Genomic DNA, 13,315 nt, shown 5'->3' with positions numbered 1-13,315 from the left:
ATCCTCGTCAACTATTAAAACCCACAGAACGCTTCAAGAAATCGCACTCCAGGACTGAAAGGCTGCTCGACACCCAGGCGTGCTGCCCGCAGCGCTGCAGGGCGGAGGGACTGCGGGAGAGCACCGAGCCCCGCCGGGTCGTGCTGCGGGGGCGGCTCCCGCCGGCGAGCCAGCAGCGAGGCGCTGGGACCCGGCATCGCCGCCGCACGGCCGTGCCGTGCCGTGTGCCGTGTGCCTTGTGCCGTGTGCCTTGTGCCGTGCCGAGCCGTGCCCCGCACGCCGGGCGGGCAGCACAGAGGCACCGCAGCCGCCGCCGCGCACCGGCGGCCGCTCCCGGGGGCGGGCGGCGCCGATCCCGCCCCCCGCCCGCGGCAGCCGCCAGCAGCCCCCGGCAGCCGCCAGCGCGGCGGGCGACGCAGGCAGGCGGCCGGGCCCTCCCTCCGTCCCCCGCCCTCCCCGCCGGGCCCCGCCGCAGCCCGCGGGCGCGGCCAGGAGGCGGCGGGGTCGCGGCTGCCCCGGCTCCCCGCGGGCCGGCCCGGCGCTCCCCGCCTTTCCGCGGCTCTCCGTCCCCCTCCGGCGAGATGTTATGGCCGAGCCGGCGCAGACGGGCGGCGTAGGGCAGGGCGGGCGGCGGGACGATGATGAGGCGGCGGTGGCGGCGCCGCCGGCGGCCGCCGCCGCCCCCAGCTCGGAGGACTACGAGTGCAAGATCTGCTACAACTACTTCGACCTGGAGCGGCGGGCGCCCAAGCTGCTGGAGTGCCTGCACACCTTCTGCCAGGAGTGCCTGAGCCAGCTGCACCTGCGCGCCGCGCAGCATCCGCCCGCCGCCGGCGCCGAGCCGGGCCCGGGGCGCTCGCCCGGCGGCTCCCTGGCCTGCCCGCTCTGCCGCCACCGCACGGCGCTGCCCGACCACCGCGTCCACGGCCTCCCGGTCAACACCAAGCTGGCCGCCGCCTGCCCGCCGCAGCTGCGGGCCCGCGACCCGGTGCCGCAGGACCGCCTGCCGCCGCTGCCGCCCCGCCGCCCGCCCCGCGCCCGGGAGGCGGCGGCCGCGCTCGCCCCGCCGCCCCCCGCCCCCGCCGGGCCGCGCTCCTCGGGCGGCGGCTACGAGAGCTGCCAGAGCTGCAAGCGGGCGGCGCTGAGCGCCGGCTGCGTGTGCGTCGTCGTCTCCTTCCTCTCCATGGTGGTGCTGCTCTTCACCGGCCTCATCTTCGTCAACCAGTACGGCGGGGACGCCGCGCCCGGCGCCGCGGCATCGCCCTCGCCGGTGGGGCCCATCTGCCTGTCGGTCGCCAGCATCCTCGCCCTGTTCTCCGTGGTCGTCACATGGCTCATCTGCTGGCTCAAGTACCGGCCCGAGGCGGGCACCGGCGGGGCCACGGCCAACGGCTCGGCGCGGGGCCGGGCCGCCCGCAGGAGCGACACGTAGCCGCGGCGGAGCCGAGCGGGGCCGGGCCGGGCTCCGGGAGCCCCGGCCGGGGGTGAGCGCACGGGCGGCGCGGGGTGACGGGTGCCGGCCCTGCCGCGGCCCCGGCCCCGTGTCACGGTGAGCCCCGCGGCGCTGGCACGGCCCGAGGCGGTGCGGACGGGCTGCAGGGTGACCCGGCGAGGGTCCGGCCGCTCAGGAGGGAGGGCAGGGCGCGCCTTGCCGGCAGAGATGGCTGGAAAGGCCTCCCTGGGGAGCTGGAGCTCGGGATGTGCGCGGTCCCCGCCTCTGCGGGAGCGCATCCCGGGTGCTGAGCTCCTGATGCAGAAGGACACGGTCGCGATTAAAGAAAACTGGCTTACTGTTGCCCCCACCTGGAAGATAATTGGAGAGGTTCACTGTGGTTAGGAGCAGAACAGGAACACGATGTTGAATGCGCTTTGTATTTTCCCTTTTATGACGTTACCAAGTTAACATATAGAAGAAGCTGTAACAGAAGTGTATTATCTTAAAAGAGACTGAGCCAAAGTTTCCTACAGTGTACTGAGTATGGTTTCATTATAATTTTATTAGAAGGCTGTTGAGCCCTCTGATGGTTGCTTAAAATAAGCTGTATTATTTAATTCTTTGAAATTCTAATTTAATGTGGGAGACTGAAACACTACATTGAGCACTTGAAACAATTTATGGGCGATTATTTAATTAATGGAGCTCTAAAATAGAGCTAAGAGCCTCCTGTCATAGGGATTAATATTTCACTGATTTCAATTTGTATGTGGTGAGAGGAGCCCACATTAAAGTATGGACTTTCAGCTTCACTGTAAAAGTCGAATGCAGTAGTGTAATTTGTGATTGAAAATTCGGTCGAGGTAGCTGTAGTAAGACAATGGGTTTCCCTCTGGGCAAGTTTATCTTCTGTGTTGGGAGTTTCTGTAACGGACAATAGAAAACGGTTTTGTTCTGTGAGGCTGGAACATCAAAGGTGTCTTTGAAATGTGACAAAATGTTCATAATATGAAATGGAAAAACATTGCCATACAGCTGGTTTTGTAGTATATTAAGGAGAGCACTCTATATAGATACTGTTCTATGTTGCAGGATAATTCATTTGGTGCCTGAATTTTTTAAACCTAATTAGTTGTTATAATCTATTCTATTGGGAATAAGATAATGCTGCTTATTCCGTGTTTCTACACAGTACTGTAATGGAATGAGGTAATTATTTTCGTGCTTAACAATTCAAGAATTTTAAAAGTGATCTTTTAGTATGTGTATTTTGCAAGCTGTCTGCATGATATTCTGACAAGTATCCTCTTAATAGACCTTTACTTGATCACTTCTGTCTATCACAAGTGCAAAGAAATTGACTCTGTAGAAATGTAAAGACAGCAGGTGAAGATGTGTGCTGTGTTTCATGACTGCACAAGTGGTGTGTGCTGTGCAATGTCTTGATTATCACAAATGTGTGAAAAACAACCCCCTGACACCCAAGAAACCCCACAAACCAAGCGGTATTTGTACAGACTCTGATGAAGGACGCAGTTTGTGGAAACACTAGATGATTTTTGTGTCACTTATGTCTATTGAAAAAGATCCACACCAGCCTTTTAAAGTTGTGTATCATAATATAAAGGCCCTGAGGAGATAAATTACTGGGATCAACTGTGGCTCTGACTGAGATTTGTGTATTTAGACCAGTGTTTTCCAACTTGGAGTCGCTTGTTAGCTGTCTAAAAGGTTATGCCTCCTAAAATCAGGCCTGACCATTAGCCCCTGTTGACTTCAGCAGTAGTTGTAGATATTCTGCACCAAAGAAAATCACAAGACTTTTATTTAAGCATCTAAATGAGAATTTAGGTGCTTGACTTCAGGTACAAATATTTGAAAATTTGGGCCTTAACCTCTCTGTTCTTCAGTTAATGCATCTGTAAAGTTTGATAATAGCATTGACCTACCTCACAGGCAAGATGTGAGGCTTTATTTATTAATGTTTTTAAGCAATTGGAGATCCTTGAAGAGGAGGTGCTATAGAAGTGAAAGTATTATTGTAAATGATACTGTAGTAGGAATAAATATATGTAAATTAATGGACATAAACAGCAGCAATGTTTTCTAAGAAAAATAAATATATCAAATATGTACATGTGTACATCATATGCACCAATATATGATTTCCCTTGTTGTGCTTCTCCTGCAAATGCAGTGTGTGTGTCTGCAGCTCTGTTCAGCCCGGTCAGCTCCAGTACCTGGCAGTGCAGGTGAGCCCAGCCAGCTGTCACCACTCCAGCTCTGTCTCATGGGGGTCAGGGGTGGCTCTGAGTGCTCCTGGAGCTCAGCTGGGGCTCCCTGCACAGCTCTTTCCTTTACTTTGCCTTAGTCCTGCAGGCCTGGGCTGCAGGCAGCTGCTGGGTGTGCCAGGGGTGCTGCCAGCACTGGGGGCACACCAGTGAGCTCCTCCCAGGTGGGAATGAATGGGTGTGGGAGCTGCTGTCCCACTGAAGATGGTATGGAGCTGAAATACTGATCACAGGAAGGACTGTATACTCCATCTTTTTCTTTACTTTCCACATCATAGTTTTATTCTTGCCTTTTCTCTGTAAACAGTATTTGCCATTTTGACTAAACCAATGGTTTCAACTGGGATCCATGGACTACTTAAAGAGCTGAAAAAGGTAAGTAAGAAAAGCAAACTGATCATCAGAAACTTAAATCTTTTGTGTGAGGGTCAACTTTAAAGCATTTAGAGGTTGGTACGTTACAAAAAGTTGAAGATCACAGGCCTAAACAGGATTTTCAGGCTTATTCACATTGAATGATCATATTACATATCAGGTTCTTACTCATATATTTAAAAATATATCAGAGCCAAATTAAAATGGACAGTCTGATCTTATGCCAAATCCTTCTCTCTGCTTACACAAATTTTGGGAAACTCCACAGGTTTCAGGAGCGTTAGTCTGGATCCACATCACAGTACCAGTTAAAAAAAAATCATGCATTGTATAAATCTCTGGCTACTGTAGAATCCCAGTATTATATTTGTATTTTGGGTTCCTTTGAGTGTACAGATTGCTTGTCCAAAGCCAAACTTTGCTCAAGTTTCAGTGAAAAAAGTTAAGTAAAAATACAGAAAGATAAAATCTGCATGGCTGGTGGTGTTTTATTGTTGTAGATATTTCAGTCACAACACTTGTGTGTTCTGGTTGTTTAAAACCACACAGAGAAATGCAGCAGGACTGTGCATCAGTCACACAATCCACACAACTTGCAGGAGAAGTGTCACTTTGGGGCTCTCTGTGGGAAAGCAGGGAAGACAGGGTAATCCACAACACCATGGGAGAAATCATGGGAAATACAAGCTACAGGCTGGGGTTTTTTCTTGCACTCAGTTTTTTGTTTTGTTTTTTTTTTTTTTTTTCTACTGTGCAGTATTTCCCTGTGTTACTCAGTCTGAGGCACAAGAAATGGAAACACCAAGAAAAGAAACAAAGGTCTGATGCTTTCTCAAAAAAATTTTGACCTCTCCATGATCACAGTCTGGGTGAACTCTGAAAGATCTGTAGTTTCCTGTTGTGCCTAAAGATCTTAACATTTTTGTGGCAATAATCCCCAGTTCCTCTGCCTAACTGAAGTGTACTGGACTCTGAATGGGAAGATCAAATGTGAAGTTTGAGATTTGGAATAGGCTGCCAGATGTCAGTCATGTTAGAGCAAGAGAAGGAGGGACAAACAGGGGCACAGCACACAGCCTGGGTGAGTAATCATGTGCTGCAAACTGGGCTTTTCTGTCTCACCTGGGACAGGTGGCACCTTCTGCTGGAGGAAAATTCTCACTGGACCAAACAGCAGCTGCAGGAGAAAGATCAATATGTGCTATTTGTGGGCAGGTTCTGCCTTTGACAATATTTGGGGATGCATTAGGAGGATCACTACCACAGCTTCTTTAATGTTGTCCTGCTGTGTAACTTGTGCTTGAGAGTTCAATTTTTTAAAAACAATTATGTTTTTAATATTAATCCTGCACCTTCAGTGACACAGTTATTTCTGCTCTCTTTTTGAAAGTGTCTCTAATAAATCCTGTGGTCGCAGACAAGAAATTATATTTATTTTTTTACTGCTAGCTCACAAGGAGTAAAGAATCACACAATGTTCATTTATATAATAGTGGGTATTCATCTTGGAAAGGCAGGTTTGACAGAAAAACACTGAAGTGTTTCATAAATGCATGGAAGGAATATTGTCTAGTTAATTGGTTACAAGGCCTGTTTATGGATAGAATTTTCTGTTTTATCATGTATAAAGCAGCATAGCAGTTACTCTCATATTTATGATAATTTGAAATTCAGCACAAATCCAAATAATAAAAAAGTAGCTAACAGCAGTGGGTATTGGGTTGTACATCCCTCCAAATAGAGCAATGACCTGTATTTCCTGAAGTGACTGGTAGATTGCCTCCCATCTAGTTTTGTCTGGGTTGAGACAGCATTTTGGAAGTATATTTTGAAAATCATAATTAATCATAGTACTGTGGGCTGAGAATCTCAACCCTATTACTCTGAAAAGTGAGTTTCTGTTGGCATTTATACTTCAAATAGCAGAAGTATTATAAAAAAAATTTTAAATATGGTGAAGGACAAGTGCAAAGGAAATATCGTTTCTTCTTACCTTAATGCCTTTTCTCTGTAGCTCAAATCATCATTCACAGGGTGTGTTTTCAAGGCTTGCATCCCAAGGTAGCTCACTGTGTGAGCTACCTTTACCACATAAAACACCTTTTATGTATGATAGGAGAGTGAGTTTCTGCACACAGGCAGCCACCGTGGGCTGAGAGGTACAGGTATAATTACAGAGTTAATGTGGATTCCCTGTTTAAATCCCACCACTGAAGTGGGAGAACTCCTCCAGCTGGCTCTAGTGGTTGTGCAAACAGACAAAAGCCACTGAGTGAGAATTGAAGTGTGTGTGAAGTGCAGTTTCTGTGTATGTGCTGTGTGCATTCACCCCTGGGGCTCACAGCCTTGCTCAGGTCCTGGTGAATCCCAAGGGAAGGGGCTGATGCCCCTTGCTCATGCTCATGACTGGTACAATCTCATCTCTTGCCCATAACAGTGTTTTCTCTGCAGCACTGAAAATTTTAACAGCTGCTGGAGAAGCCAATATTCAAACATGAGTGTGTCCAGAGGAATGGTTTTTAACCATCTCTGACCCGCCAGCTTAAGCATAAAAGTGCAGTTGTTTTTAATAGGGTGTGAGAGATGTTTATGGACACAAAACTGAGAGCCTAAAATTCAGTGAAATTAAATGTGTCTGACTTTGTCAGAGCTCCTTGTGTGCACTTAAACCCTCTTGAGCACAATGGCCCTTTCTCCTGTGTTATGAATGTTTTCTAACTCTTCTGTCCTTGTCTGTTCTACCAGTCTAGAGGAGAAGCTTTTCTGACTGGAGGTTAGTCAATTTTTTTAATCATGCTATATTGCCAAAGAATCTAAAAAATAAAGAAAAGATAATGAAAAAAGATAAAAAGATAAATGCTTATATTTGCTTGTGATCATCTCTTCTCCTTTAAACCACATCAGAGGCAGCTCCCTGTCAGTTGTCCCTTGGTGCAAAATCTCTACACAAACAGTACAAGTGTTTCTTTCACATTAAAAACAGGTCAAGGAAACAATGGATTTTTCATGGCAATTATTCCTAATGTTTCTGAAGGATATTTAAATTTGGTGGCTCATTTTTATTAAAGCTAGAAAATCCTGCAACTTAGCCTGCTTTCACATTTTATCCAGGTGCATGCAGAAATGGAGATAGCTGGAAGAAATGCCTCAACTGCATTAACAAAATATGGTTTGTGTCATGGGGGACTCATACATTCATACTAGACACATTCAACTAGGCTGATCTTTGATCAATGCAGCATAAAATACTCCTGCTTGTGTTCGGGGAAGGAGCAGGGTTGGCCTTCTGCCTGTAGCTGGTCTTACTGAAAACACCTGGGTCTGAAACCGGCTTCCCAGCGCCGCGCCTGAGCCGCCCCAGCGCGCTGTTCACACGTCATGCGGATTGAGAGATTTGGCATCAAGGTGATCATAATCTCTTACAAATAGCTTCAAATGAGAAATATTTCAGCTGTTTTAAGAAGATTTTTACAGTAATCAAATACCATGAGGTTGATTAGTCTCATTGGATTATGAAATTTGAGGGGAAGAACTTGAATTATTCTTATTCTTTTTTCTCCCCCAAAGCTACTTCTGACTCATCAGGAAACCTAAATTTTAGACTTCAGCTCATTACAAGTCTAAATGTAAGCTACGTTTCCCCATCCTGCCTCTAAACTGTTTGAAAGTTTAGCAAAATCTAACAAATCCATTGTAGTTATTATTTTGGGATATTTTTATTAGTAATAAATAGCAACAACAGCATTTGGGTTTTGGTTAAGGTTTTGTTTGTTTGTTTAATTTTTTTTGTTTTCGTGAGTGAAATTTGAGGAGTGAAGAGAGAGATAAAGGTCAAAATTTGCTTTCCTTTAAAATGGGAAGAATGAAACTTTTTATGACTTAGAAAAACTAATAGTAAGCAATAATGCCACTTTGGTTTCCATGTGGAAAATAAGGACTTGTTAGTTGGACAATTAATATTAGGAGAAAGAAAGTATTCCTCTGTGAAAAAAAAAAATCTGAAAATTTTGAAAATTCCAAAGTAAATTAAATGATACCATAAAATAGAAAACACACTTTCTTCTAGTTAGGTGGCAAACCTTTCTATGTGATAATAAATTTAGATCTCCCTGCATTATGTAAGTATCAACATTGCTCGGAAAATAGGTGACATTCTAGTTTGTAAGTTCCTTCTGCTTTCTTTCTGAAGGGGAGGGAAAAGTCTGTCGTTGGTGATGATTATACTAATATATTAATCCAGATATTAATTAGGTCTGTTGCCCCCGGAAAAAACAAACAAACAAACAAACAACAAAAAACCCCAAAAAACAAAAATCCTACAAACAGGAAAAAAAAACCAAACAAACAAGACCAACAAATGAACACCCTAAGTTCTGTATTTTTCGTGGGCAGTTGTTGAATTGTGGCCCGAGGCCGAGCAGCAGCTCTGGCCTCGCTGCGGGAGCTGTGACCGGGAGGTGCCCCCCGAGGGTGCCCCGAAGCCGCGCAGCTCTCGCTGTGTCTGCCCCGCTGCGTTCTGCTAACCCGGGGATGCTGTGGCGTTGCAAGTGAGCGCTTGGCACTGACGGGAGCTGGGAAGCGGGATCCCTGTACTCCAGGGATGGATGGCGGAGAAGGAAAAGGCAAAACAGCGGCATCAGCCGGCTCCCGGCCCCGCGCGGGGATGGGCAGTGCCCACTGCGGGAGCGGGGGATGGAGCCGGGGCATGGAGCCAGGGCTGGAGCCGGGGCATGGAGCCGGGCATGGAGCCGGGGATGGAGCCGGGGATGGAGCCGGGAGATGGAACCGGGGCATGGAGCCGGGGATGGAGCCGGGGATGGAGCCGGGGATGGAGCCGGGAGATGGAGCCGGGGCATGGAGCCGGGGATGGAGCCGGGGATGGAGCCGGGGATGGAGCCGGGGATGGAGCCGGGGATGGAGCCGGGGCATGGAGCCGGGGATGGAGCCGGGGCTGGAGCCGGGGCTGGAGCTGGCCGCCTCCTGCCCGCTGCCCCAGCGGAGGGCACGGCCGCAGCCCCGGCACCGACAAGACCCTTCTCCGGTCTTTCCCCTCCTTCGTGGTTTCTTTCTCTTTCCTTCTTTCCTTCCTTCTTCTTTCCTTCTTTCTTCTTTCCTCATTTTCTTCTTTTTTTTTTCTCTTTCTCATTTTCTCTCTTTTTCACTCTCTTTTTCACTCTCTTTTTCACTCTCCTTATCCTTTCCCAAATTTTAATTCAGTTCGTCTTTAAAAGAATAACCGGTGAAATCATATAGCTGTGGGCAAAATACCGATTAATGAATTCAATGTCTGTGCTAGAAGGGCCGCTTCTCCCTTAATATCGTTGATTCCTGGCTCAATCGTATTGGACGGAGGGCGAGGAAACAGGGAGGGAAGTAAGAATGTCCCGGGAGACATTTGGGACCTTTGAGATGGAGTGCTGGGTGCCTGCCGATGCCTGTCTGTTGGCAGACCCGGAGTGGGTCGCACAGGGCCGCGGGTGTTCCTCGTTTCTCCAGCCGCTGTGCAAACCCCTTGTTCCGCAGGCAAATATATCTGACGGTCCGAGCTTCGTGTTGCTACAGCCTCATGGTCTCTGCTGCGGCGAAACTCCCGATGGAAATCCATTGTGACACTGCTGGGATTAACAATCTCTGGTGTTTTTACAGGTGATGAACGAGGATTGGAAATGGGGCCGTTAACTGCGGAGGAGGTGTGTGCGGGGACCCGGCGGGGACACAGCGCTGCGGCCGCTCTCTGACACGCACCCGAGCTCGATGGCAACATTGAAAGCCATAAATAAATGAGTTACGCCGCCTTTCCCTCCCGTCTCTTGGCAGGGAAGGACGGTCCCTTCCCAGCCGGGGCTCTGCGGTCCGGGGCCCGCAGCCACTGCCAGGAGCGCAGATGTGTCCCTGTCCTGGCTCGGAGGGCACGTGGGGGTGCGGAGTGGCAGCTGTAGTATCGCTTACTGCAGGATCTGGTAGCAATCAGAAAGGTGAGGAGTTAGTGAAATAAATGTTGTATTTATTGCCAGTTTACAGGGAGACAGAGGGCGGCCTTCGCCCACGGGCAGCCTCGCCGCTGACGGGGGGATGGATTTCGGCCCTTCCCGGGGCCACCTCTCACCCCTGGGTGTTTGCTCCCTCTCACGGCTCCCTTCGGGGCCCCTGCGATGAGCTCTACCTCGGATCTTCCCACCACGGAAATACTTTGCCGTTCCCCTGCAGATTTCTCTTCCGTCCGCGGTGCTGGCACACGCGATCCCCGGGGATGCACCCCTCGGAGGAAGCTCTTCCTCAGGAGTGACAGGGGCAGGGTGCCCTCCTTTCCCCTCGGCCCGGCCAGCCGAGCTCGAGAGTGGTCCCGGACTCGGCTCGGGGGATCGGGGGTGTTCTGTCCCCTATTTCCCCTATTCCTGGCCTTCTGCAGACCCTCCTCTCGTACTGAGCTGCCCCTTCTCCCGCTGCCAGGCGTACTGTGGCTGTAAATTAATGAAAACGTAACAACTCAAAAAGGAAAAAAAAAAAAAAAAAGGATGGTGCTGAAACGTGCGGATGGGACATAAAAGCGATGGAAAAAGGTTCAAAGCTTTCAGTGATGACTTTTCAACCTTTATTTATGTGCCTATTAATGCAATATCCATCATGGAGATACGCATCTTTATCCTTTCAACTGATATGCTGGGAATCAATTGGATATGCAGATTACATTTCATAAGTTTCCAAATGTTAATCTCCCCGGCCCTTTGCTGGTAATTTTTTTTTGCCAAATAGTGTTATGTTTCTGCCACCAAAAAAAACCCCAAAATAAAACAAAAGAATAAAACAAAATTTAAAGAAATAATAATAAAACAAGAAAAACCCAAAACAAAACCCTCAGTAAAAAAAAATGAATCTTTAGGCTACTTGTCTCTATTTATTGCTGAGGTTTGGGCCCAGGTGCCAGCCCAGGAGCCGGCCCCTCCTGCCCGCTCCACCGCTGGCTCGGGCCTTCCCAGGGCATCGGCCGCGATCCGGGGCTCTCCGGGGCGGAGGGGCCCCGCTGCCCTCGCACCGCGGGGCTCTGGGGGCCAGGGAAGGTGCCCGAGAGGCTGCTTTCCCCTCCTAAACTACGGCTGCTTCCCTCCAGCCTTACAGCCTGGCGATCGGGGAAGTGTCCCACGGGTCCCACGGCCCCGTCCCGCCGGTCCCACCGCCCCGTCCCGCCGGTCCCACCGCCCCGTCCCGCCGGTCCCACCGTCCCGTCCCGCCGGTCCCATCGTCCTGTCCCACACCGGTCCCATCGCCCCGTCCCGCCGATCCCATCTCCCCGTCCCGCCGGTCCCATCGCCCCGTCCCGCCGGTCCCACCGTCCCGTCCCGCCGGTCCCATCTCCCCGTCCCGCCGCTCTTCCCCGGTGGCTGCCCCAGAGCACGGCGCGGGGCTCCGTCCCTCACAACCCCCGGCTCGATGAGCGATGTCCCCGGACACCTCTGGGTCCATAAACGGGAGGGGCGATGTGCGAAAACAGGGCACAGAGCGGCTTTCCCTGGCGGAGCTGATTTCTGAGGGTGAGGCTGGGCTGCACGGAGCTGCCTGTCGCTGTGGCCGTGGGCTGTCGCGGCGGGGTGTCGCGGGATGCCACCACCTGCTGCCTCCCTACCTGCCCCTCTTCTCCGTCCCACCATCCCCGGCACTGCCCATCGCGTCCCCTCTCGAAGCAGCGATTCAATAACCGTTCATGTTACGCTGATGCCGAGTTTCTTAAACAGTATTGAAGTTTCTCTTCTGTGGCATTTTACAACTCGCCGTCCTACGGGGGTCACTCTCGTCCGAGCCCGTCGGTACCGGTTTGGCTTAACGCGCCTCTGGTCCGGGGCAGCGCTCGCATGTCCCCACGCCTGGCTTGCGGCGGGGAAGGACCCCCCTAACGCGGAGCACACGGCCGGGGCCGGACAGCGGTCCCTGGAAGCCGCAGCCCCGCAAGCCCAGCTGCCCATCCCGCCGGGCACACGCTCCTCTCCGGCGGGAAGCGGCTCCCGGCTCTGCCCCGTCCGGGAGGCCGTGAGCGGGCGGCAGAGGGTCCCCCAAACACACACACACCCGCTCGCTCTGAGGGAGGGGGAAAGAGGCTGTGTGAAGGGAAAGCTGTGAGGCAGAGGGTGAAGCTGAACCGGGCAGCCCTGAGGTCGTCCTCGGCCGGAGACCCTAACCCAGGGTTTTTTTTTTTTAGGTGTTTGTGGCGAGGACAGCGTGGAGAAACAGCAGTTACAGGCGTCCATACTCAATAGTTATGCCAGCCCTGATTTCCTTCGTTCTTTCTGAGGGTTTTTTGTGTTGGTGTTTTTCGGTTTTCTTTCTTTCCTTTTCTCTTTTTTTCTCTCCTACTCCCTCCTCCACTTTCTCTCTCCACCTGTCCCTCCTTTCCTTTCCTTTCCTTTCCTTTCCTTTCCTTTCCTTTCCTTTCCTTTCCTTTCCTTTCCTTTCCTTTCCTTTCCTTTCCTTTCCTTTCCTTTCCTTTCCTTTCCTTTCCCTTTTCCAAGCACACTTTTTATGTATCAAACTGTGTAGTCTCCTCTCCACCTCCCTTGGAAATAACCGGGGACTTCGCTTCGAAACCCGTATGAGAAATGAATTTGTGCACGCAAAACCGGAAACAGTGTAATTGATTTATTTCTAATAGAGGGGAGACCAACACTGTTTATCGTTCAGAAATGATTGCCTGTGTTCTTAATAGCTCTAATTTTCACTGTCCATTTGATGTGCTGCAGGTTTAATATAGAGCACTTACTAATCCAATTAAAAGTGCACCTGGCCTGGAAGAGCTCTGTAATTAGCAGGAGCGTTTTTAGCTATTTCCACTGGAAAACCGTGAAATCATCTCTGCTGGCCTAAAGGACTGTAATATGGGGGTGGGGGCGAGGAGGGGAGGGAGGAGCGGGGCCAGGCGTTCGTGCCTAATCTTTTTGCCTTGAATTTTTCACAGTTCCCGTGCGGGAAGATGAGGCTGTTTCATCGCGGGGCACTGGTGTCTGGTAGCGCAGGACCGCGAGGGCGAGACTAGGTGGGTTTCACACGGCTTTTCCCTGCCGTCCAGGCGAGCCCGTCCTGGGGAAGCGCGGCTCGGCTTTGGGGCTGCGGGGACGCGCGGGGGTTGCGGGAGCCACGGCAGCCCCACGGGGCCGGGCGCGGAACGGGGAACTGGAGCTGCGGGAGCCGCCAGCCCTGTCGGGGGAAGCGTCCAGGCCCTGCTCCA

General features: G+C 51.1%; 1 protein-coding gene across 1 annotated transcript; it reads left to right on the top strand.

The window, feature by feature from the left end:
• The first annotated feature begins 205 nt into the window (after positions 1–205).
• Positions 206–4,573, top strand: RNF228 (ring finger protein 228). Its single transcript, XM_071437477.1, has one exon. The coding sequence runs from the start codon at positions 587–589 to the stop codon at positions 1,430–1,432; it is 846 nt and encodes a 281-aa protein (XP_071293578.1). The 5' UTR covers positions 206–586; the 3' UTR covers positions 1,433–4,573.
• The last annotated feature ends 8,742 nt before the right edge of the window (positions 4,574–13,315 follow it).

Source organism: Agelaius tricolor, unplaced genomic scaffold (assembly GCF_023055355.1).
Source record: "Agelaius tricolor isolate 1412-34295 unplaced genomic scaffold, bAgeTri1.0.p SCAF_12, whole genome shotgun sequence".
NCBI lineage: Eukaryota > Metazoa > Chordata > Aves > Passeriformes > Icteridae > Agelaius > Agelaius tricolor.
This window is presented reverse-complemented; position numbering and strand designations above follow the sequence as displayed.